The following is a 27,920-nucleotide window of genomic DNA, read 5'->3' as shown; positions in this document are numbered from 1 at the left end:
GAAGGAAGAAAATAAATAAATATATTATAAACAAATTTGCAAATTTTCTATAGAAAAGAAAATGAAGTACAATTTCCCTTAAATGCTAGATACCTGAGATTTTTGTATTTTTTATACAAGTTTAATGAAACTGTTTAAGCATTTTTATGCTTGTTGCAACAATTCTATGCTATTTTAATGTATACCTATAAAAACATGTTATACTCACAAATAGAAAAATACAAACACAGCAAAAAATTTAAAGATATCAGAAAAGCGAAAACCTTTGAGCAAACACATGAACCTACCTACATAATAGAGCAACTGTCTCACTTTCAGTGTCTACTTAATGCCAACTCTTATCTAATTTGATGAAAGCAAAAGAGACACAACAAGATAAGAATTCTTTATTATCAGCAGACTCTATGAATTGGATGAAAGCATTGAAATCCTTTTTTTGCTTTTCTACTTTTAAACAACTAAGCCAATCCTAAACAAAATCATAACTTTTATTATTTTTTGTGCACTTAATAAAGTACTTTAGATTGGAAAAAGTCTTGTCACTTTAGTAGCTTTTCTGAGAGTTCTCCATTCTTTTGAATTCTATAGACTGCCTACCTACCATTTTACCAAATGCTCAACTACAAAATTTAGTATATTTCCTGGTAATATTTCACTTTATTTACATATAAGAGGTTAAGTTTACATATTAATAGATTTGGACCAAAAAGCTTTCCCCAGCCAGCATTCACCAAGCTAGATCAAGGAGTTTAGAAAGAGCAGCATTCCACCACTGTATATGGCCCAACCACACACTGTAATCTTTTTCTCCAGTCATAAAAGGTCATTTACTTAAATGTGCACATTTGGGGGAGAAAAAGGGCTCTAGTCATGCGCATTACGGAAAATATTAGTTTAAATTGGTTACACGTTATACAAAATATTTTTTCCAGTTGGTTTAGTCCATTTGTAACAATACATGTATCAAAATTATAACTGGAAGAAATGCTGGCATGCACAAGATTAAAAATCTACAAGTACAGTTACCTTGACAATGCGTAAAGGCCTGTCTGGGTTGTTCTTGTCAAGGTAATTAATGTTTCCAGAGAGAGAAACTGTCAGCAAATTATCCTTCTGCCACAGACAGCCCAGCTGTTGATCAAGCACATCTGATCCCATGCTGAAGGTAGTTACCAATGAACTACCTGCTAAATCCCATAATTTAGCAGTCTTATCTCCAGAAGCAGAAAGAAGCTGAGTGCTATTAGGACTCCAACTGACCTAAAATTTAAAACAGATAATGAAGTCAATTTAGGGCTTTCCAAAATAATGTAAACATAACATTCTTAAACCCAACCATCCAATTTATAATAACAAGGGACTACAGTCTGAATACAGGGTGCCAATCTGTCATAGGGCACAGATCATGAGAACATTAAAATTATGCAGTACTTTTTGATCACACAAGCAGCCATCTCTTCTAAAACAGGAACTTGATAAAGATGGTGGTATAATATATCCCACCTTTACATGTCACTACAGCTATACTAATACATTCTTGTTTAAATACACAAACATTAGTCTCCATTTTTGCCTTTCGTCCACACTACCCCAGCATTTTTAACCTCCAAGAATGGAGACTTTTCAAAGCACTCTCATGATCCAGATACTTCAGAAAATACCAACATACTGTTGGAATATGGATGGGCAAAAAATGCAGATTATCGGAAAACGCAGACTCTATTAGTGCTTCAATTTGTTCAGGCTCATTACTTAGCCTTTCTAGTATTAGATCCTGCTCATTACAGCATCTTATTCTCTGATTGGTCACCTTTCACAGAAGAAAATCATATCCCAACATAGTGGACACAGACAAGATTGCTTAAAATGGTAGATGGTGTATTGCTTACCTAAATGCACCTAAATTGGGTTTTGTACAGTTTGAATGCGGCATACATGTGCAAAAGACAAATACATTTACCAGTCATTACAGTTTCGTGAAAAATTCCGTGGCCAGCAGCATTTCCATAATTTCAAGGACCTTTTTTCCAATGCACACTTGCCCTATTTCGGCAAACATCTACATTGTATGTATTTTTGGTTGTTTTTGTGTGGACGTAGATGTTTTCATAAACCATGCAAAACTGTAGTGTGGTCAGAGATAGTTTTCTTTTTCAAATACAGTTTTTTTAAATGAAAAAGTAGTGTGGACATAGCCTAAGTGGTACCATTGCAAGTTTTCTTCCTGATTAAGGAAGCCAAACTAAAAATGCATTAAGACTCTAGTATTTTATGTTCATCTCATTCTTAAAGTATATTTTGGAATTTTCTGGAGGTTAAGCGAAGAATAAATTAATTAACGAAATGTTAGTTAAAAGTGTGGGGTCTCTTACCACTATCTTCATACAAGTTCTTAAGATTTTTTTTACATAAAACAGAAAAAGAAATGGGCTGCATGATCAAAAGTAAAAAGGTATAAACATGTGTTCAGAATAGTATGTGATTTTTTTCATTAGAATTAAATGTGCATTTTCATCTTTTTATGCAACTTTCAGAACTTCATGACTTTAATAAAGCAAATTATTTCACATGTCAAGGATTCCCCCAAGTTGAACTTCCCTAAATGAGATGTGTCAAGGTTGGCTGCAACTACTCTTATAATGTGGGTCATCTGCAGAATAAACTTAATTGTGGAATCAGTTAAGCATTAAATAAGGCTACTTACAGCATATATACCGCCACTGTGAGCTTTATCACCACCAAGGGAAGTTATCTTTTCACCAGTTTTTCCATCATAAATGAAGATCTAGTTAAGGAGCAATAACATTAAATAATTTTTTTACCAAGGACATATGAAGGAGATGTGTGAACAAATTATAAAACTATATATCTCTCTTGAATTCATTTTAAAATAACATTAAGCTTATTGCAAAATGTTGCATTTTACATAATTATCCACCAACCTTGCAATGACTGCATATAAATAACATGCTCTTAATAAATAACCCAAGACTTTATGGACCAAGTAAATAATGTTATATGCAGTATGTATTGTACACACAGTACAAATAAAAAAGTGTATGCATTTTAAAGTACAGTATTTGCTTACTGTAGATTTAAAAAGGGAATTAAAAAAAAAACATTACTCAGTAACTTAAGTATCACATGAATATGTAATATGTAACAAATTGCAAAGTTACTTTACTGTTAATTTCTTCCAGATTTGGGCGACTGACAAAATGAAGCAAAACACTATGCATAGTTATAAAGAAATCCATTTTATTAAAGTGTTCATTTTTTTTTATTCCACTATACATAATACATGCAATCACACATGCTATTTTTATGTATAATCTGTATTATGTATACATATGTAAATATTTCATTTTATAATTGGAGCAGTCAGTAAAGTTGAGGGTCACATGTTTATTTACATATGAAGATAGAACGGACAACATTGTTGTTTAAAAGTACAGTCCTCCCTCCAATAGGTCAAACTGACTTCATCAGACAGAATACCTGACACATACTAAAAATATAAATACCTGACCATCAGCTCCAGCAGTAGCGATTCTGTTGCCATCAGGGGAAAACCTGACGCTATTAACAAATCTTGTGTGGTCCTGACAACAAAATAAAACATTAGCTAATTTGAAATAAAACATAATCCAACTGATGGAAGACCAGAGCACACAAGAACAAAAGTATAGAACCCTGTACAGACACCACAATTCAGATTCTAAGGTATAAAGTACTTTAAGACAATGCCAATAATCACAAACATGTCCTAAACTACAAATCCTCAATGGAACTTTCCAATGTTTAACTGTTTTGCTATGTTACATTTCTATAGCCTAAAAGAAGGAAAAAAAGGTTAAAATGACAAATTCCATACTGTAAATAATGCACAGAATTTGTACAGTAATGATCATGACTCATAAAGCCTGTATAAGGCAGGATCAGCAGCACTCACAATACAAAACAACTTTGGGTTCATCACTTGGCTGGTACAATTGTGTTTCCATGCTAAACCAGTTATATGAGAAAGTTGCTTAAACATTTCCCATTTAAGTACAGTAAACAAAATATTCAATCCCCAAAACTTCTTTCACGTTCTGTTGTCAAAGATTAAAAAAAAAAAAAGTTTAAAGTATTAAGTCTCGGTATTTGGTCATCACCTGCTTGGGAAGTTGATGGATCATCTGCTTTAAATAAATGTGCAAGATCAAATATGCTTTACTGTACCTCTGTAAGAGTCTAAAGCGTTGTGTAAGCTTTGTAAACCTGGTAGTCCACCTTTATATAAGGGGTGGAGGGTTACCTGCAACTTTCTACAGCAATTTATTTGTAAAGTTGTGTTGTACATGCGTGCACAACACTCTTCTGAAACAATATAAAACCAGTCAGCATTTTGGAAGAGAACATTTTAGCAAATAGATTATTAAAGCAGAACATTATGTTAATTTGTGGTCTGCTTCCAATGTACACAAAAATATTTCATCAAAAATAAACCAAAATACTGAATTATTATATTTTCCAATTTAGACCTGACCAATTAGTTTATCTGTCAAAATCAATCAGATTGACTTTCAGGGCTTTTTTGAGGTGCAATATGTTATTCACAGTGCCGTATGCCTTTACTTGTCCACAGTTGTATACTGCAGAGCTGCATTAAAATTTGTCATGCTTGAACCATTAAGAGGGTTCTCGTGTTAGTAAAGGTTAGGTTTAGGCCTGAAAAAGTATGTTCACACTATGCAGTTTTTCGGCTAACAGTTAGAAGCATTTTCACAACCTCTAGTATACCTGTTAGGAGCCCACAGCACATATTGCTTAATGGTGAGTTTCTCATTTTTTATGAGATTCCTCTCTATGACTTCATAAGGTGAGATCTGTTTGTAATAGAGTATAGCCCTCTAATTTCAAAAGGTTAGTGTCCATTTAATAAGGCTGAACCCTTGAAAATTTGTGACAGGAGCACTATTGGAACATTCTAGCCAGCACATGTTATCATGAAGCTCCTGAATATTTTTCTCAGTTGTAGCAAACCCTTCAAGTTGAAAACAGTTACTTGCTGCATGAGCATACATTTCCCCCCCCCCCCAAGTATCACATTTCATGAAATGACTCAGCACTGCTTCAGCATTTGTTAGATATTTCAGGTTGACTAGTAAACAGTCTTTAATAGTGTTTTAACCTTTTCAAGCCTGAATTTGGTTTTGCCTGAAAAACAAAGGAACTCTTATGTGGTTTGTGTATGCTCCCTCTATACAGCATGGTACATTTTTCGTCTTGGTTGTGATGCTGTCCACTCCCTGCAGTCATCGCTACTTTGAGGATTATTATTTATATACTATTTAATCTGCCAAAAAAGTTCCTCCAGTTTTTGAAAAGTTAACTTATTTAGTTTTATCATAATGCACCTTATTATGACTCCATTTTCTTATAACTGGCATTGAAGCCATGCTGGAATAGTTACCTTTCCCTCTGTTTTTTTTTTTAAATCCATAACACAGTATACCTTAATTTCTACTTTATTTATATTATGGTAATGGACAAGAGGATGTGATTCACGTAACTACCCATGTAACTAGTCCCTTTTCGAAACTCACCATCAAGGTACACTATGCCATGCCCACATTGTCATGTAGTTAGGAAAAATTCCTTGTGTCAGCAGGTCTTACTTCATTTTTGCTGTGCTGCCTGTGAAGCTTGCACCAGCTGGAGTTTATGACAGCCTGGCATGCTTTAAGCAGCTGTCTTTAATAGTGACACCAAAGTTGGTGTCTTCTTCTATGAAGAAGAACTGGGTCTTCATATATCAATGATCCAAAACATCTGGTAGTCTGCTGGGCTTGGTGAGTTTGGACTTTGATTGTCTGTAATTAAAAACTGGTGGTCCTGGGCATCCAAACTGCTGGTTTGATGCCTTGCCAAGTGAAAGCAGTGATATCTCTTAAGTACAGCCCATATAATGGAAGATTATTGAATTTGCAGAATTCTGTAATAATACATTTCATTGTTTTTGTTTACATATATCTATTAAAGACATTGAACACACAGAGACTACTCACAGCCCCAGTTCTACGATTACCATTCATACCCAGCTGTTTAAACCTATAAACTGATGACCAGATCTAGTGTCCTCCACTGTAGACCTGTGGCATTCATAAGAATCACTTTCTGCAAAAATCTTTACGGCAAAGAGCAGATGACAGCTACATGAAGAAAACAAAACACTGGCAGCACTTTGCTTTCCTAGGAGAGTAGAAGATCACATGTAAGACAATATGATCCCAGTTGGATTTCAATTCACACATGTGCAATTAGTGCATTCAACATTAGGCAACTCTTGCTGTTCTGCAAGCTTGGCTGTTACCAATTCATACTCAAAATTCATACTCAAGTGAATGATGAAAGTAAGCTCAAGCACAACAGTATAAAAACTACTTTATGTTTTCTCATTTCTGTAGCCTAAACTACTCCTAAAGTATTAAAATCTCTCTGGTAGTGCTGGGCGGTATGACCAAAATTCTGTATCACGGTATTTTTCAAAATGATACCGGTTTCACGGTATTCGACTGTATTTTTTTCCCCCCCGTGCATGAGTGGATATTAACCACATTTTCCGCTGCAATTTCTGCAGTAGACTGGCTAAGAATAACCTATTCCACTGTCATGAGAATTGTACATTGTACAAAAAAACATTTTAATGTGCACACACATATTAATATAGGTTTTCATGACCCCATAAAGTGATCGTTAGTGCCACCCCCTTGAAAACTAAGAGAAGGAATCACATTGCATGACAGCTGCAGTCAAAATATTGAACCTTTTTATTGAGCAAATTTTGCAAACAACTTAAACTATAATTTTGACAACATATTTTCAACCATCCAAAGAGGCATTTAGACTTAGTAAAATATCCAGAGGTGCTTGTCAAAAGTTGTATTGCACTGAACATGTCTTAAAAGAAGGAATAAATTGTAAATATTTTTTGTAAACTAACCACACTTTCTGTTAATGTTACCAATCCCTGTCCACTGACACATTAGCTATATGGATTGTAATGGCGTTGGTTCTCGATCCACCGCTTGCTTTTTTTGTTGTAGGTAGTACCTTCGGCAAACGCGTCTGACTCGAGTGTCCTCTAGCTTTTTCAGTTTTACCCGAGGACGTGGAGGGTGCCAATCTTAGTTGCATACATTCATTGTACACCAAAACATGTTCGTGGCTAAGGTGGTGCAGCAAATTGCTCATGTTGCCGCCTCCGGCGACAACTTTAGCTTGACAGCATTTGCAGTAAATAGTTGTTTGGTCTACATCAGACCTTTTAAAACCAAAGTATCTCCAGACAACAGACATGGCTCCTTTTTTCGGCAAAAGTTCTTCTGTGTCATCACATTCAACTTTATCATCTGCTACAGCTTCAGTTTCTGAATGTTCTCTGTCCATTTTCATCGCTCAATACCTCCAATAATGCATGCACTCCGTTGCATGCGTGTTTAGCGGTGTAGCAGTGATAAAGGTCCCCCCTTAAACAGTTTTCCGCTGCGCCACGTTCTGAACGTTGTTTAGGCTATTTAAACCGGTATTGCAGTACAAGAAAAATCCATATCATAACAAAGATAAAAAATGGTTTTCGGTATGAACCGGTATACCTCCCAGCACTATTCTCTGGCTTTATGCAGAAATTGCAAAAAAATTGTTTATTATTTTCTATCAAGTTTTGATACTACAAGAAAGCACTTCGTGTTTCAACTCCTTTTTTGTTCTGTCAGTATTACTACCTCTATCTCCTCCAAGGGCTTAAGAACTCATTTTCAAAAACAGCCTACTTTTCCAGCTACAAACAAAAAAAGGCCAACCTGTTTTGCCATCCATGCTCTTTAACAATAAATATGCAGTGCCACATGATAATTACAGCAAGCAATGTGCATTGAATCCTAAGGAAATTCACTTGTTCCAATGAATAAAAGTAAGAAAAACTTCTAAGATGTTACAGATCAAGGAAATAGTAATAAATCTATGATAAAGCCATTTAGCTAATTAATATTAATGAATGCATACATGGTACATAATTTGCTTAACCTTTCCCTTATAAACAAAATAGCCCTTTAGTTCAGTTGCATATTTGAATCTGTTCCACAGCAAGCTCAGAATTTGACTTTGACCACAGATATAGGCAGGTACAGGATGATGTTAAAAAAGGCTAATCAGATTTTGGTTTCAAAGTAAAGAAATACCAAGAGTAACTGAAGGAAGTAAATCATGCAGATGAACTTAAAAAAAGTGGTAGGCAGGATAATAAAAAAGGAAATGAAAAACAAAGTGTTCATAGTAATAAATTAAAAATGCTTCTCTCCCATCTCTGTCAGTTTTCTTCTCCAACCTTAAAGACATACAGGTTAGGTTACTTGATAATTCTAAATTGGCCTTAGTGTGAGTGAGTCTGTACATGTCTAAGACACATGATGGACAAGTCCAAGTCCATGATTATTTCCTGCATGGCACCCAATGCTATTGTAATAGGCATTGGCCTCTAGCGACAACGAATAGAACTAAGCAGGTTAGAAAATGTAAATAGCTTGGAACTAACTTACAGTAGAACCTCTGGTCATGAATGTTTCCGAACACGTACAAATCAGGTTACGGTCAAAAAGTTTGCCAAAACATCTGTTCACATCCACACGCTCTGGTGGCGAACAAAAACACAGGCAGCCAGTTTCCGTATGTGCCAATGATTTGCCATTCTCCATTTCCCATTTTCTTTTCGTTGCGAATACAGGGCCTAACAAAGCAGCTGATGTTGCAAAAGAAGTTATAATGTTAACCAAGTGGAGGCCTCAAGTGCTGGAAGAGGTGGAAAAACTGTTGCTAGTGTGGTTGAACGAGAAGCAACTTGCAGGGGATAGCATAAGTGAGCCGATCATATGCGAGAAAGCCAGGAAGATTCTATGGCGATTTGCTGGAAAAAAAAAAATCTTTCTTCCAGTAGGCGAAGGTGAGGAGTTTAAAGCCAGTAAAGGATGGTTTGAAAGGTTTCGCGAGAGAAATGGCATTTAATTGTTTTCCCCTGTGCTTAAAACTGATAAAAAAGTGTTTACAGCAAGCAGTTTGTAAGGGTCTTGGGCAAACTCTTACAATGTTAGTTTTCTCTGTTGTTCAAGGTTTTCTCAGTGTTATTCAATGTTTTTACATTTAGTTTACTAATACACTGTGCATTCTACGGTATAATTACTTTTGTGCTTAAAAAAATTAGATAGATAGATAGATAGATAGATAGATAGATAGATAGATAGATAGATAGATAGATAGATAGATGTGTATGTATGTACATATACAAATATGTATATATATGTATATATGTGTATATATATGTAGATATACAAATATGTATATGTATATATATGTATATGTGTCTGCATGTGTGTGTGTATATATATATATATATATATATGTATGTGTATATATATGTTGATATATGTATATATATGTGGATGTGTATATGTATATATTTATGTATATACACTATGTTTATGTATATATATGTTTACATAACCTCTTTAACACAGTACTTCTCCGCTGCGAAGCGCGGGTATTTTGCTAGTACAATAATATTATAAAAACATACATTTGATCTCAGTCTGTAACACCCAGAGTAAATGTTGGCTATTTGTAAAAGTTAGTGTTTGTTTTTTTTATTATTCAGTTTTATTCTCTCGGCGACATTCATGTGATACAACAAACCTGTCTCTCCCTCTCTGAGTTGATGGCATTTATATCCATTCTTTTCACAACAGCAGCGATGACCACAGTGGGTGCTGAGCCTGACACCTGCTCAGAACCATTTGTTGTACTGGCAATCAAAGATATGATGTCCCGCTATCAGACTGGACAAAGGTAGGACCGTAACAGACAGCTTCTTCACTGCGCTTTCGCTGGCTAATAGACTGCTGCATCGCAACGCAACTCTGCTTGGCACCATAAAGTAAAATGGGACTTCCACCTGCAGCTATAGTCACTTTAGTACGCGAGCAATTCGCCATGCTAGCGTTTAGATCTGGCAGTTTCATGCTGATGGTGTGTGTTTCCAAAAAGAAGCCGCCTTTGATTTCGGTCTGTTTTGCTACCTGAAAAAGACATGCGTTGAAGGAATATAAGCAGACACACAAAACGCTGGTGAATCGTATCTTCTGTATATCTTGTTGTCGCTTGAATTTGTTGTTATTCAGTTTTATTCTTGAGTAAAAGAATACTGGTTTCATTATACCTTTGTGAAAGTGTTTACTTTACATTCCAGTAACCACTTGAATGAGATCGAATCCGTCTCTGCCTCTCTTGCGCGCACACACACATTCATACATGAAACATCAATATTTGAAAACGCTATGCTATACAGTACAGGCAAGATCGAAGAAAAAAAGAAAAGTTCAAATGACAGCTCATGTTCAAATGGAATAGCGATGTATTAAAACTGAACTTGGTGTAAATCCACTCACATTGTCACTCCAGCTCAAACCTTTGCATACACAAGTTTTTGGCTCAGTTTTGCAAACTGGCAGCACCCAGCGTCAAAGCAGTACTGCTGTTCCTGTGTGGTTTCCCTTTATTGAGCTGATGGTTTTTCTCTCTCTCTCTCTCTGCGGGATTGTGGGTAATCGTCTCCCGTTCTTAGGCTCAGTTGGCGTGTCTCACTCATATAGTCAATATCCGTACAAGTGTATACTGTTTACTATAGCATTGTGACCACGTGTGTGTGTGTGTGTGTGTTGTAATGTGCGAGTCTCTGTCTTGCACCCCAAAACACGAAGCCAAGTCTCAGCACTTCAGCAATACCAGCTTTATTCAGCTTGAAACAGGAGCAGCACAATTATTTATTGTAGCAGGATCTGCCACTCTCCTATACACAGACAAAGCAATCAGGCAAGGTCGAGCCAGGTTAGTGGCCAAGTAGTACTATGCCCTGCATTTATAATTTTCCTTGTATCACCCATCAACGGCAGGTGCTCATAGCATGTCCGCAATCTTTTCAGATTCGCTTTTACAGTGAACTGTTACAGCGCTGGGAGTCTGCGGTTGCTTCGGGACGCTCTTCCGCATGTCGTTCCGTTGGGTGGAATTCCCAAAAGAGTTTAGAAACTCACTCTCACCAGCCACGATTCTTTTCAAAGGTAAAGTGCAGGTTAATTTGTTTTATGTATTTTTATTTTATATTTTGTATTAATCATTTTTATATGAATAGTTTTGGGTTGTGGAATGAATCATCTGAGTTTCCATTATTTCTTATGGGGAAATTAACTTTGATATACGAACGCTTTGGATTACAAGCAAGTTTCCGGAACGAATTATGGTCACAATCCAAGGTTCCACGGTACACTAAAAATAACCGCATATTGTTTAGAAATTTAAGGCATCTGATTGTAATTATCCTGTTACAATATAATGGTCCAGAGAATGGCCGAACTATTCCAAATACCACAGCTGCTTTAGCATTGTTACTTTCAGTGCACCACTCACTGCCTCAGCCATGCACACAGTCTATTTGAGCCTCTCCCATTCGGCAAACGCTTCAGAACCTTTCCTGGACAAACCGGTTCAGAAAGTTTCATCCCAAAAGCTATAAACGTAGAACTGCTTGTATTTATAAATTCAATTACCTCACTGTAGACTTGCACTACAGTTGTAATATTGCACAACCGGAGCCATTATCTGCATTACATATGTATATTGTACTTATGGTTTCATATTATGTATTTTTCATTGTTTTTAACATATCATTTTATAGCAAAATAAGTTTGTGGGGGATTTGTATATTGAATCTCATTGTACTATACAATAACAATTAACACTAGAATTACCAGAGCCTACGAAAAAACTCGTAAATCCGTCCCACCTTAAATCGCGTCTTAAATCCGTTTGCACCTCTCCGCCAGAGTCCTTTGTCATCTAAATGTGCTGATAAAGCTACTAGCAGCCAGCTATTCCATCCCCCCACCGACTTAGAATGAACTTCTCTCCTAGCTCAAGCCTTGCCTTGATTTGATTACCTGGGATTGAAGTGGAGTTTTACAGTGGAAATAATTCTAGCGTTATTTGGAATACACGCATTTCATGTGTGTTCCATTTCTATAGTTGGCTGTGCAAACACATTTTTAAAACAGAAACGTTTTTCATATTCTAATAGTAAATGACAAAATGTAGGCATAAACTATATAACGTATGAAGCCTGAAGTCCATATATCAAAGAAACACTTTCACAAAAGGTACAAATAAAAGAACACGTGCGCCTTCATTCAAAAAAAAAAAAAAAAAAAAAAAAGCCGCGTTAGCATGCCACATTGACTTTCTTACTACAACCGCCGCGGTGGCGTAATGGTATCAGCACCTGACTGGGACTCAGAGGGTGGCGAGTTCGATTCCGCACGGCTCTACTTCGAGAAATTAACTGCTCTTATTCTTACAATTTTAGAATAACAATATAAATTTGATTTCAGTCTGTAACAGGCGGTGTAACTTATGATACTGGTAAAGGTTAGCTTTTTTTTTTTTTTCTTTTTTAATTCACTTTTCATTCTCGCAGTCACATTCAGAATCAATCCATACAACCCCATCTGACACAGCTGGTTTCACATAAATAAAAGTGCACTTTTATTCAAGACTATAACCGAAGAATAAAGAAAGCAAGTTACAGTTGGTGGTTGATACAACAGCTTGCGTGGTGCAATGTTAAGAACTGCTGATTTCCGATCCGTGCTATATAAAATCATCACATTCAAATATTAACAGTTCCCACACACCCAAGGTCCGCCATTCCTACATTTACAACATGTGTACTTATTGCAGTGTACACACCTCTCTGTGCTATGGTTCCTATTACAGTGAATGAGCACCTGACACTGTACTTTCTTCCCTGGGGGAAGCTGAGGTCTTAGAAGGAAGTTTGTTGACGCTGTATCATCTTTTCTTTTTCCATCGCCTTTTCCTGTAAGAAGCGACGACGAAGTTCCTCTGCAAGGTGAGCCATGAACACTCTTCTTTCCTCAGCGGACCCCGTGCATGCCTTATACAGTACGTGTGCGTTCATCGCTGCTAGGTCAAGGATGTTGTACAACACAGCAACCGGCCACCTGCGTGTTCCTGTGCGCACTGAACAAGCACGCGCCTTCTGGTCCATGATGTCAACGCCACGCTGGGGAAAAAAGAAAGACAAATATATGTGACATTTTGAAGAAATCATTTTATCACCAGAAGAGCACCAGAATACTTCGTCACACTAATATTTTTTTCATTAGCATACCTTCATGTGGTTGTAGTCTGTGACCGTGTTTGTTTTTTTTTTTTTTATCTTGCCCAATCTCCACATCATGGTGCATTGTGCTGAGAATGCAGACAGACTTCATCTTTTTGGGCACATACACTGTCAGCATGGCACTGGGAGATCTAAACACCAGCGTGGAGAATTGTTCGTGTACTGAACTGACTTTAGCTGCAGGTGGAAGATCCCGTCACACTTTATTCATGGTGCCAAGCAGAGCTGTATTGCGGTGCAGCAGTCTATTAGCCAGCGAAAGTGACGTGAAGAAGTTGTCTGTTGTTACGGTTCTGCCTTTTTGGATTGCGGCAGATTTGGAGACAAAGTACATGTGCAATGCCACTCCTTATTTAGGAAAAGATCCCAGTCGTCCCACGGGAGAAAGACTTTCCGAGTCTGTGGTCATAAAGCTTATGGAGCCATTTCTGGACAAAGGCAGAACCGTAACAACAGACAACTTCTTCACGTCACTTTCGCTGGCTAATAGACTGCTGCACCGCAATACAGCTCTGCTTGGCACCATGAATAAAGTGCGACGGGAACTTCCACCTGCAGCTAAAGTCAGTTCAGTACACGAACAATTCTCCACGCTGGTGTTTAGATCTCCCAGTGCCATGCTGACAGTGTATGTGCCCAAAAAGATGAAGTCTGTCTGCATTCTCAGCACAATGCACCATGATGTGGAGATTGGGCAAGATAAAAAAAAAAAAAACAAACACGGTCACAGACTACAACCACATGAAGGTATGCTAATGAAAAAAATATTAGTGTGACGAAGTATTCTGGTGCTCTTCTGGTGATAAAATGATTTCTTCAAAATGTCACATATATTTGTCTTTCTTTTTTCCCCAGCGTGGCGTTGACATCATGGACCAGAAGGCGCGTGCTTGTTCAGTGCGCACAGGAACACGCAGGTGGCCGGTTGCTGTGTTGTACAACATCCTTGACCTAGCAGCGATGAACGCACACGTATTGTATAAGGCATGCACGGGGTCCGCTGAGAAAAGAAGAGTGTTCATGGCTCACCTTGCAGAGGAACTTCGTCGTCGCTTCTTACAGGAAAAGGCGATGGAAAAAGAAAAGATGATACAGCGTCAACAAACTTCCGTTCTAAGACCTCAGCTTCCCCCAGGGAAGAAAGTACAGTGTCAGGTGCTCATTCACTGTAATAGGAACCATAGCACAGAGAGGTGTGTACACTGCAACAAGTACACATGTTGTAAATGTAGGAATGGCGGACCTTGGGTGTGTGGGAACTGTTAATATTTGAATGTGATGATTTTATATAGCACGGATCGGAAATCAGCAGTTCTTAACATTGCACCACGCAAGCTGTTGTATCAACCACCAACTGTAACTTGCTTTCTTTATTCTTCGGTTATAGTCTTGAATAAAAGTGCACTTTTATTTATGTGAAACCAGCTGTGTCAGATGGGGTTGTATGGATTGATTCTGAATGTGACTGCGAGAATGAAAAGTGAATTAAAAAAGAAAAAAAAAAAAAGCTAACCTTTACCAGTATCATAAGTTACACCGCCTGTTACAGACTGAAATCAAATTTATATTGTTATTCTAAAATTGTAAGAATAAGAGCAGTTAATTTCTCGAAGTAGAGCCGTGCGGAATCGAACTCGCCACCCTCTGAGTCCCAGTCAGGTGCTGATACCATTACGCCACCGCGGCGGGTGTAGTAGGAAAGTCAATGTGGCATGCTAACGCGGCTTTTTTTTTTTTTTTTTTTTTTTTTTTTTGAATGAAGGCGCACGTGTTCTTTTATTTGTACCTTTTGTGAAAGTGTTTCTTTGATATATGGACTTCAGGTTTCATACGTTATATAGTTTATGCCTACATTTTGTCATTTACTATTAGAATATGAAAAACGTTTCTGTTTTAAAAATGTGTTTGCACAGCCAACTATAGAAATGGAACACACATGAAATGCGTGTATTCCAAATAACGCTAGAATTATTTCCACTGTAAAACTCCACTTCAATCCCAGGTAATCAAATCAAGGCAAGGCTTGAGCTAGGAGAGAAGTTCATTCTAAGTCGGTGGGGGGATGGAATAGCTGGCTGCTAGTAGCTTTATCAGCACATTTAGATGACAAAGGACTCTGGCGGAGAGGTGCAAACGGATTTAAGACGCGATTTAAGGTGGGACGGATTTACGAGTTTTTTCGTAGGCTCTGGTAATTCTAGTGTTAAGGAAATCAATTCAATTCAATAGAAGAGAGCACATATTTTATAGATGATGATGACTGGCTTCTAAGTCAATTTAGATTTCCAAGAGCAATCTTCTTGGAGCTCTTGGTATCATTTTTAAGATGAAAGGCATTAAAGTATGTATATTACATTATACAGATAAATTGTTAACTTCATTTAAATAATGTATACTGTTAGTAATTAAATGTGTGGGCACAATGACATTGGGATTATGATCCACAATTCACAAACAAGTATGCTACATATTGAAATAGATTAAGAAAACCAATTATTTCTAAAATGCCTATGATGAAATGTATGACAAAGATGAAGAATGTCAAAGATGAAACAGGCCTATCAAAGATTTGACAAATATTCTTCTATACTACTCTATACCACTTACAAATTGATCAGTATCAGGACAAAAAAAACATTCATTTATACGGTGGACATTACTGTTAAGGGCGGCACGGTGGCGCAGTGGTAGCGCTGCTGCCTCGCAGTTAGGAGACCCGGGTTCGCTTCCCGGGTCCTCCCTGCGTGGAGTTTGCATGTTCTCCCCGTGTCTGCGTGGGTTTCCTCCGGGCACTCCGGTTTCCTCCCACAGTCCAAAGGTGGATTGGCGATTCTAAATTGGCCCTAGTGTGTGCTTGGTGTGTGGGTGTGTTTGTGTGTGTGTCCTGCGGTGGGTTGGCACCCTGCCAGGGATTGGTTCCTGCCTTGTGCCCGGTGTTGGCTGGGATTGGCTCCAGCAGACCCCCGTGACCCTGTGTTCGGATTCAGCGGGTTAGAAAATGGATGGATGGATGGACATTACTGTTAAATGGGATGTAAACAGCAACATTCCAAGATGGGTATTTGTTTTTCATAGAGGTCACTAGTTTCTTTAATAATCTAAAAGTCATGTTGTTTACTTAGAGTTCCAACTAACTAACATTAAGTCTGACAATAGTCACAAAAAAAAAAAATACGTAAAATTCAATTCAAGATAAATTCAAGATAAAACACTTGTGATTATTTTTACAAACTTTTTAACATTTTTAATATAATAAAAAAGCACAGTTTAAAAACTTTGAAAAGGTTATAATGTCGCAAAACATTCTCAAACGGATTTTAATTTTGGGTTCCTAGCCTGTCCATGCAGCAACATAAGCAATTCCACTGTTATTTTGCAGGACCCACTCACTCACACATGCACACAGCCAGTTTAGTCTTGATAGTTAACCTGACATGCATATCTCAGAGGATTGGAGGAAGAGGAGGAGGAGGAAAAAAAAAAAAAAAAAAAACCCACACACCATAAGAGTATCCAGTGGAAAACCAGTGTAGACATGGGAAGAACTTCACACAGACAACAAAAATATATATAATTCAAACCTTGGATGCTGGGTCAGTAAGGCTAATCACTGAACCACCATGCTGTTGTGTAATAATTCATAAACTAAAAATAAATTAATAACAAATAAAGTCTTATATAACGTATAACTCTATAATAAATTTTATTAATTTTGAATTCAGGACAAAATACAGAACAAATTAAAAAAATACCCCACTAGAAATGAGATTTTTTTTAAATAAGCACAAAAAAAATTTTCAAGATCTATACACTTTTCGTTTTACTTACATTCATAGTAAACTTGAACTTGAATGGTGGTCCTTCAAAAAATGCTGCACTGTTATCATCGCTTCCAGTCACAAGGCGATATGGTCTTGTCTGTTTAAAATCCACACTGTTGACAATCTTGCTGTGACCGCTTATTTCACCAGCTGATGAGCCAGTATCCCATAACAACACAGCTCCAAACCTAAAATTATTATTTGATTGTTAAATTCATTCCACTTTAAGATGAGAAGTGCTTCATAAATCTACTTTGGTGTATTAGGTTAAAATAAAAACATAAGACATTTCTATTTTTAAACATTTCTTAAAACAGTAAGGAAAAGAAGCAGAAACGAGGTAAACGCGGAGGTGTTAGCACAAGGCTAAAAACTAACCCAACCAGATCTGCGATACCGTCTATTCTGCTTGCGAACGTCCAATCACTGGACAACAAGCTGGATTATATAAAGCTGCAGCGGGCCAAGCAGTGGGAAATGAGAGACCTGTTTTATCTTTATTTTCACTGAGACATGGCTCCAGGAAAACATTGCAGACTCGGCCATCCAGCTAGACGGATTGACCATCTTCCGAGCAGACAGAGATGTTTCTTTGTCCGGTAAGACCAGCTGGGGGGGGAGTGGACTGTGTATTTACGTGCACTGAGAGTGGTGTACGAACGCTGCCTCAGTTGCGCGACACTGCTCCCCGCTGATAGAGGTTTTATTAGTAAGGTGACTGCCTTTCTACCTGCTGAGGAAATATAGTTGCATGCTGGTGGTTGCTGTCTACCTCCCGCCAAGCGCAAATGCTAACCAGGCGCTAGTGGAACTCTACGAGATCATCAGCAAACTGCAAACGATGTACCCTGAGGCATTTTTCATTATTGCTGGAGACTTCAATCATGCCAACTTGAAGTAATTTCTCCCAAAATTCTACAAGAAGGTGAACTTTGCTACTAGAGGGGGAAGCTGTCTGGACAATGTTTACACGAGCGCTCCGGACGCCTACAAAGCCCTACCCCACCCCCACCTCAGTTGTTCAGATCATATCAGCATTTTTATGGTCCCTGCATACAAGTCCCTGCTGAAGCACACTAAACCAGCCCACAAGAGCATCAGTGTGGCAGGATGGTGCGGTTTCAGCTCACCAAGACTGCTTCGAAATGACAGACTGGGACATTTTCAGAGAGGCTGCTATGGATGGTGACTCCATCAATCTGGAGGAGTACACAGACTCTGTGACTGGCTATATCTCCAAATGCATATATGATGTTACTGTTACCAAGGATGTTACCACAAGAGCCAACCAAAAGCCCTGGATGACAAGAGAAGTGCACAAGCTGCTCAAGATCAGAAATGCAGCCTTCAGATCTGGAGACAAGGCCGTCCTCAGGATGACCAGAGCCAACCTGTCTCGCGCTATAAGGAGAGCTAAGTGGGAATACGCGCAGAGGATCAACAAACAATTCAGCAGCACCTGAGACACACGTTGTATGTGGCAGGGCGTTCAGACAATTACAAACTACAAGCCCAACCCACACAGCAGTGATGGTGATGCCTCCCTTCCGGATGAGCTGAACAACTTCTTTGCACGGCTTGAGGCGCAGAACAAAGAGCCTGCGAGATAAGCAACACCTCCCTCCACTGACCAGGCACTCTGTCTCTCCATAAATGACATGAAGAGGACTCTATCCAGAGACAATCTACGCAAGGCTGCAGGACCTGACAACATACCTGATCGTGTGCTCAAAGAATGTGCCAGTCAACTGGCTGGTGTCCTCACAGACATCTTCAACACATCTCTGAGCCAGTCGTCAGTCCCAGCATGCTTCAAGTCGACCACGATCATACCAGTGCCGAAGAAGTCATCAGTGGCATGCCTGAATGACTACCGACCAGTTGCACTCACGCCAATCATAATGAAGTGCTTCGAAAGGTTAGTCACACATAAAGACTAATCTCCCTGCCTCCCTTGACCCTCTTCAGTTTGCATACCACTCAAACAGGTCAACTGAGGATGCCATATGCTCTGCCCTTCACCTCTCCCTGACACATCTGGATAAAAAAAAGACACATATATCAGGATGCTATTCATAGACTTTAGCTCTGCCTTCAACACAATCATCCCTCAAAAGCTGGTTGTAAAACTGAGCAGGTTGGGTCTGAACACCACCCTCTGCAATTGGATACTGGACTTCTTGACAGAGAGGCCCCAGTCAGTTCGGATGGGCTGCAACACTTCCAGCATCATCACACTGAGCACTGGAGCACCGCAGGGCTGCGTGCTTAGTCCACTGCTGTTCACCCTGCTGACTCACGACTGCACAGCCATGCAAAACACAAACCACATCATCAAATTTGCAGATGATACAACGGTGCTGGGACCGATAAGCAGGAATGATGAAACAGCATAGAGATGAGGTGGAACAGCTGTCTGCATGGTGTGAAGACAACAATCTATCTCTCAATGTCGACAAGACAAAAGAGATAATCGTGGACTTCAGAAAATCACGTCCTGCCCACATCCCACTCAGCATCAACGGTTTAGATGTGGAGACTGTTAGGAGTACCAAGTTCCTCGGTGTGCACATAACTGAGGAACTTGCGTGGACACATAACACCTCATCACTAAACAAGAAAGCCCAGCAGAGACTACACTTCCTGAGGCGACTGAAGCGAGCAAGTCTTCCCCCTTCCATCCTGACCATGTTCTACAGAGGCACCATTGAGACCAGCTGTATCACTGTCTGGTATGGCAACTGCAACATATCCGACCGCAAGCGCCTGCAAAGGATAGTGAAGACAGCAGAGAACATTATTGGGGTGCCACTCCCTTCACTACAGGACATATTTTACAAACGCAGTGTTCGCAAGTCCTGCAGCATTGTGCAGGACCCCTTACACCCCTCACATGGACTTTTCACACTTCTGCCATCCATGAGAAGATACTGCAGCATCAAAGCCAGATCTGCCAGGCTGCAGGAGAGTTTTTACCCCCAAGCTGTTAAGGAGTCTAACACCAGGCTGCCCCTTGGGACCTTCCACACGGCCTCAACCACCTCTAAAAACAGAACTTTTATACATGTGAGCCACTGTCCTGCAAAGATGAGTGAGGCATGTAGAGAACAACTGAAAATCTCCTACTGATCTTTAAGTATTTTGACACTCTTGTTATCCTTCTGCTGTGAAACATTCTGACCTGTCATTGTTTACACATGTCTTAAACAACTATTATCATACACTGATAATTTCTGTACAGTAATCCCTCCTCCATCGCGGGGGTTGCATTCCAGAGCCACCCGCGAAATAAGAAAATCCGTGAAGTAGAAACCATATGTTTAAATGGTTATTTTTATATTGTCATGCTTGGGTCACAGATTTGCGCAGAAACACAGGAGGTTGTAGAGAGACAGGAACATTATTCAAACACTGCAAACAAACATTTGTCTCTTTTTCAAAAGTTTAAACTGTGCTCCATGACAAGACAGAGATGACAGTTCTGTCTCACAATTAAAAGAATGCAAACATCTTCCTCTTCAATGGAGTGCGCGTCAGAGAGAGAAAAGCAAACAAATTAAATACGGCTGTTTTAAGTATGCGAAGCACCGCCGATACAAAGCTGTTGAAGGCGGCAGCTCACACCCCCTCGTCAGGAGCAGAGAGAGAGAGAGAGAGAGAGAGAGAGAGAGAGAGAGAGCCAGAGTAAAACAAAGTCAAAAATCAATACGTGCCCTTTGAGCTTTTAAGTATGCGAAGCACCGTGCAGCATGTCCTTCAGGAAGCAGCTGCACACAGAAGGTAGCAACGTCCCTATCATCTAGGTGTGCGAACAGCCCCCCTGCTCACACCCCCCTACGTCAGCGCAAGAGAGAGAGAAAGTAAGTTGGGTAGCTTCTCAGCCATCTGCCAATAGCGTCCCTTGTATGATATCAACTGGGCAAACCAACGGAGGAAGCATGTACTAGAAGTTAAAAGACCCATTGTCCGCAGAAACCCACGAAGCAGCGAAAAATCCGCGATACATATTTAAATATGCTTACATATAAAATCCGCGATGGAGTGAAGCCGCGAAAGGCGAAGCGCGATATAGCGAGGGATCACTGTATTATCTATATCTATTATTTATTATATTACATATCTTACACATCAATATTGCTGTTACTTCTTTGTCTTTGCCTTGTCTTTGCGCAATGTCTTGTCTTGTTTGAGTTTTAATTTAAATTTTCATTCTATTTTTAAAATATTTTTTGCACGTCATCTTGTTACACTGTGGACCCTTAGCTTCGCAATTTCGGCTATCTGTATACTTGTATATGGTTGAGATGACAAAAAAGTTCACTTTGACTTTGAACATTTCTTATCTATTAATAGAATATGACTGCTTCACCAGAGAAATGAAATGGCAAATACTGCAATAACGAGAATGTCTTTAATATGGATACTATCTCAACAATCTGAACTTACAAATGACAGTGTTGTACCTTTACTATCAACTTATCCTTAGACCACTATAACTAACACATACAGTATAAACACTTCCTCCATCTCTGTACTTTATACCATGAAATTACCTGGGGGTATTTAAAAGTAATAGACTACAATGTACGGATTTAATATATAAATCAGAACTGTGTGTATGACACTGCTCATTGGTACTCAAATTCATTCATCCTTCCATTTTCTAAACCTGCTTTATGCCAAGTATGGTCGTGGGGGAGCTGGGACAAATCCAAGTAAGCATAGGGCATAAGGCAGGAACAATTCATGAAGAACTACAGACTCATTCTTGCTTTTATTTATTGGTACCCTAAGTTCTTGTCTATAAGCCGGACTCATGTATTAGCCGGAGACCAAAAATCATACGAATTTTTAAAATAAAATCGTATCATAGATAAGCCGGACTCATGGATAAGCCGAACGTACTATAACCTATAACTAATAGAAGGGAGGGAGGTCAGTGGTCTCACTCGCGCCCATTTAATTTCTTTAAGGGGGGAGAGAGTGTGAGATATTGCCGTCTCTCTCACTCCCCGCATGGCGCGGTTGGAGCGCGTTCTTTCTGCTCTGGGCGTCGCCGAGTCAACACGAGCGCGCAGCGGTCATTTAAATTGTGATTTTATATGTAAGCATATTTAAATATATATCGCGGATTTCTGCGGACAATGGGTCTTTTAATTTCTGGTACATGCTTCCTCAGTTGGTTTGCTCAGTTGATTTCATACAAGGGACGCTATTGGCAGATGGCTGAGAAGCTACCCGGCTTACTGTTCTCTCTCTCTTGCGCTGACTATCTGTGATCCTGACGTATGGGGATTGAGCAGGGGGGCTGTTTGCACACCTAGACGATACGGACGCTCGTCTAAAAATGCTGAAAGATTATCTTCACGTTGCTATCTTTTGTAAAGCTGATTCCTGAAAAGACATGCTGCACAGTGCTTCGCATACTTAAAAGCTCGAAGGGCACGTATTGATTTTTGACTGAAAAACAAACTCTCCCTCTCTCTCTCTTTGTCTGCTCCTGACGGAGGGGGTGTGAGCTGCCGCCTTCAACAGCTTTGTGCCGCGGTGCTTCGCATACTTAAAAGCCAAACAGACATATTGATTTGTTTGCTTCACTCCTTTGAAGAGGAAGATATGTTTGCATTCTTTTAATTGTGAGACGGAACTGTCATCTCTGTCTTGTCATGGAGCACAGTTTAAACTTTTGAAAAAGAGACAAATGTTTGTTTGCAGTGTTTGAATAACGTTCCTGTCTCTCTACAACCTCCTGTGTTTCTGCGCAAATCTGTGACCCAAGCATGACAATATAAAAATAACCATATAAACATATGGTTTCTACTTCGCGGATATTCTTATTTCGCGGGTGGCTCTGGAACACAACCCCCGCGATGGATGTATAAGCCGGACTTATGTATAAGCCGATATTCTATTTTTTCATTTTCACAACTTTTTTCCTTAGATAAGCCGCGGCTTATTGACAAGAACTTAGGGTAATTTAAAATTATTGATCTTTATTCTCTGCTCATTATATAATCAAAACTATTATGTAATTTACTTTTACAAGATTTTCTTAAAAACTTTGAAAGTACATTTTATTTCTTTGATACACCTTTTCCATGTATAGTTTGATCCCTCAATTCTATCCAAAAAAGGAAATTAGAAGAGGCAACGCTGATGCAGCTTCAGACAAAGGAGAAGCAAAAAAACATATGCCTTAAGGTTTATTCTCGCCTTTCTTTTCAAGCAACAATTTAAATAACACTTCTAAAACAATTACCTTTATGTATCAAATACAGAAAAAGAAAGATATGAAATACTAGGATTATTAACATAACTTAAAAAGCAAGATTTTAATAGAATATCTTGCAGCTAAAAAAGTGTTCCCAAGTAAAACGAGGAAAACCAAAGGTTTGAAGACAAAATGAGTCAAAATATTTGGTTTATATTTTAGATTTTAAAGAAATTCCCTTGAGTATATACTACTCTTCTCATTGTACTGGTATCCATTAAAAAATTAAAAAATAAAACATAACTTACAAGTTTCAAGTTCCAGTGTTTGCCCAGCTGTTGTAATTAGTAATGGAGTAATAGACCAGCCAAATATCAATAACTTTGTACAACTGGTATACAACTTATGAAAATTTCAATGAATTATGATATTGTCTGCTATAGTTCCAGGTGCCCCCTGTTGGATCTGGTTTTCTGTACTACTAAAGGTGAAAAGCACTGCTGGAATTGTTCGAGTTTCAGTTTCTGTTAAGTTAACAAAATGCAATATGAGGTGTAATCTTCTATTGTGGAGACCTTGTAAATTGCTAAACATAGTTCCAGTGTACTAAAATATGCAAATTATAAGTTTTTGCATTCCTTGTTTATTTTGTAGGCTTGCTTCAGAACTATGTAATCATGGCAGTTTATTTTTGAGGATTTATGTATCCATGATAGCACTCAATTTCTAATTCTATAGAATAATACTGTTTCAGAGATTCATTATATCCTAGTCAACAGGTACAAGGGCCAGTCCCATTCATATGCCACATAAAGAAACGGAAAGCAGAATTACATTATAGTAGAGTGTCTCAAACGTTCCAAAATCTGGCAGGCCTTCGATATCAACGACATAAGAAACCTTTGCCACCAAAGAGCAAATTGTTATGATGAACTATAAAAGAGTAATGGTGCATGAGGCAGTAGACACTGTAGGGAGATGTTTGGAGTCTGCTGAATCCCTTCCCTATGAACAACTTTACATGAGCAAAGTTAGTGCATGTTGGATAGCCAGTATATTAACTCCTAAAATGAAGCATCACTGCATCCAATGTTCCATGAAGAATCTTAACTTGGTTTTAAATAAAAAAAAAAATATTAAAGAGATTCTTAACTGGGGATGAGACTTTGGGAGAGGACTATACCCGTAATAGGGTTATTCTCAAACTTCAAAGAACTTCAAGGTCCAGACCAAAGTGAATGTATGGAATTCAGTGAACATCACTGAAATGGACAAAAGGTTCTGTGCCAGTGTAATATGCGGTCTAAAGATCCCTGTATAGAATCAGATGCTGCCAAGATCAGCTCCAGTACCCTGTGATATGGTGTTGAACTAAGTCGACAAGAAGACAATGTTACTTTAGAACTGTGCAAACGTTTTAACCAATGCATAAAATGTTAAATTTCAGTGCTATCCAAAACTGAATGGTCTTTGTGACACTTGATGAGAGTAAAGGCCTTGAAGTCAGTTATAAGAATCGGAATCTTTAAAAAATAAAAATACACATTTTGAAGAAAGGAATTGGTTGGTAAAATCCTAATTAGTGTATATCTAATTGTGATCTAATGGTCTTTTAATGCACTACACTGACTGCTTGTTAAAACTGAACGATTCAAATCAAATCGCCGATTGCCAAGTGCACTCTTGAAAAATAGAAATTTCAACATTGCTAAATTCTTTACTCTCTTGCTGTATTCCAACAATTCCAAATGATTTGGTTGTGAAACTTTCAAGGAAATAAAACTTTTTTTTAACTGTAACCACAAGTGTTGACAAACCAGGCTGTTCGTTCTGCAAGTCAATTTTTGCAGATGAATACCAACATTTAGTTTTCTGTTTCAAATCAAATAAAATTATTTGTACTCAAATCTTAATACATAATTCGCCAGCCTCCTCACTCACTCACGTCCATCCGAAGCTGAATGCGCAGTCGCCTTCTGCGCACATCCGAAGCCTTCTGCGCAGCTGACTGAAAAACATTACGAGACCGACATCGCAGCAGGTGGCGGATTTACGGCCGCAAAAATTCAAAGAGAAAGGCGACTTCAATTAAAGCTCTAGAGGCCTGAAAGGCGATTTCGACTACAGCTCGAGGTCTAATTACGCATTCTGATTCAATTACACATTCATTCAATACACCAATATCAGGTTTCTGGTGCTTATACTTATTACTATTCCACTCGTGCTCGTTTCATCTTACATTGTCGAAACGGGTTCTTTGTCTAGTAGTTTAACAATGTTACAAGTTTACAAATCGTCTACTAGTAACATACTCTCATTTTTATGAGATGAATACATTCTAAAAAAGATAAACTGACATCTATGCATTAATCTGGTCTATTTCAACATACACTTGTTATGAAATATAAATTTGGATTTGCTGTCTGTTGTTAGTTAACTTACTTTTCTCGCCCTTCTCCAACAGCTGCTATTCTCTTGCTGTCTTCTGTCCAAGCAATGTCCTTAATTCTTCCTGCAAATGGTTGGTATTCATACTTAAGAATGTGCTCCTTTTGGGTTGTGTCCCAGATTCGCAGCTTCCCAGAGATATCTGTTTTTGTAATAAAAGAAACACATCAATTTAATTTTAACGCTTCACTTAAGACAACCATAAGCAGCAAAGGAAGGCTGATGAGGAATAAGATAAATATACAATTTTATCTTTTGCTGGGCAGAATCAATGTATATAATTTTGACTTTACTACTGTAGATAATAAACATTTACTGTAAAATAGTTTGCCCTAAAAAGTAAACAAGTGAAAGCTGGTTTTCTAAACTTTCTCACACATAAATACAGTCATGAAATTTTATTTTTCCAAAAGAAAATGAATAACAAACTATTATGTCCTTAAAGAAGATTGTGAAGACTGTAGCTATGATTTCTCAAGAGAAATGAAAAATGCTTGAAGGATAAAAACAAAAGAAAAAAATTTCAATGAGAAAGTATAAAATTACGACCAAAACCAATTAATCAGGAGGGATGTTCAAAAATGAAGTCGAGGGAAGTTAAGCAAATTCAGTTTCATATACAGAACAATGTTTTCTGTTTACTATTAAGGCAAAAATACAATATCAATGCCTCATCGAAGGTACAGTACACACCATGGTTTGGTATTTGCTTACTTTGTTTATCACTGTATTGTGAGAAAATAAGTACTGCTTTAAGAATAAGAAAAAATCATTTACTTATGTAGGCTCTCCATTAAAGTTGTACATGTACTTCATTATTGGATAATTTCTGTATTATGAGCTACATTGTTTTTTCATATCTTGCACATTCAGAAAATATACTGCTATATTATTTACACACCTACTTATGCTATCCTCTTGTTTCACTGGATAAGCTTCCACAAGGTATCATTTGAGCTGCCCCTGAAATGTGTACCACATGTACTTAAAGCTACTATTAACTATAACTTTTGCTGGAGAAGCAAATCTCATTTTTAATAGCATAACAGCTCAATGTTTTGTTTTGCACTTTTCATTTTCAGCTTTCAGTGTAGCATATTGTTAAAGCACCAAGACTGGAGAAAGCAGCTATTTTTATTACTTCTGCCATTTCATTCAGTTGTCTTTCACACTGAAAAATTGTATCCATGATATAAAATGCTGGTGCATTTCAAGAATTTATCTCCATAATAATCAACCTCAGAGCGCTTATCTTTGGGAACTCTCCATTAACATCTAGGCAGTCCTGGATTCTTGCCATCTCTGCTTTCCCTAATCACTAGCTTGAGAAGATGTCTGGGTACTGGACCCACAAAGGGATCACTTATGAAATGTTACAATCTGGGTCCTTTTCTACTCAGCAAAAGCCTAACCTGAGCAATTGAAACAATCTGAATGGTCTTGTTAACAATCACTTAAATAAAACCATCAGCAAGTTGTGCTATAGCCACTGATAATTTTGAGGTAGAGTGCATCTCTCTATAATAGAATGGTATATTGTTAATATTGTGCAACAGTTAGCATTTAACAAGTAATACCGGTAACTTTTGCTTTGGCAAAAATACCATTGTTTTGACAATAACAGTAACCTCAGGGTATATGATCAATGAGGACTATAAAAAGATTAAATGTTTTCAGTGCATGAAGAGTGGTTTCTTCAAAAACTGTAATGTATGCCACAGCATGCACTAAACCCTGTGACCAATAAAATTGTGAAAAATAAAGAGAGTAAAACAAAACATAATTGCATTTACTTGTAAAAAAATGAATAGTATAATAGCATAATATAACTAAAAATTCACATTTAGCTGTAGTTTTTCATTTCTAATGCAAGCTACATGGGGGAAATGTCAAGTTCTGTACAGTGGAAGGGCACCAAGGGTGATTATCGGGGACAATAGAAAACTGGGATCTTAAAAATACTGCAATTTTAAGGCAAGATAAAATTTTACTAGCATATGGGCAGCTGCTGAAATAATTAAGTACAGTATTCTGATTTGATTTTGCAATACATTGCAATTCATTATTCAGTTTAACTAGCAATCAAGATAAAATAATCATATTCCCATGTATTAAAAATGTGCCCCCATCAGTATTTAAATATATGTTG

At 38.1% G+C, this 27,920-nt stretch overlaps 1 protein-coding gene across 1 annotated transcript in view; it reads right to left on the bottom strand.

Annotated features, from left to right (window-relative positions):
• Nucleotides 1-27,920, bottom strand: part of wdr1 (WD repeat domain 1) — a 60,797-nt gene that overhangs the window by 16,197 nt on the left and 16,680 nt on the right. Inside the window, exons 4-8 of the mRNA XM_028801818.2 lie at nucleotides 25,766-25,913; nucleotides 17,120-17,300; nucleotides 3,525-3,602; nucleotides 2,705-2,785; nucleotides 1,027-1,260 (exon numbers count right to left, since the gene is read on the bottom strand). Of these exons, the coding sequence (XP_028657651.1) occupies nucleotides 1,027-1,260; nucleotides 2,705-2,785; nucleotides 3,525-3,602; nucleotides 17,120-17,300; nucleotides 25,766-25,913 (722 nt within the window). The remainder of the gene's footprint in view (nucleotides 1-1,026; nucleotides 1,261-2,704; nucleotides 2,786-3,524; nucleotides 3,603-17,119; nucleotides 17,301-25,765; nucleotides 25,914-27,920) is intronic.

This window comes from Erpetoichthys calabaricus, chromosome 5 (assembly GCF_900747795.2).
Source record: "Erpetoichthys calabaricus chromosome 5, fErpCal1.3, whole genome shotgun sequence".
Lineage (NCBI taxonomy): Eukaryota > Metazoa > Chordata > Cladistia > Polypteriformes > Polypteridae > Erpetoichthys > Erpetoichthys calabaricus.
Note: the sequence above shows the minus strand (reverse complement) of the source record. Positions and strands in the feature narration are given on the sequence as shown.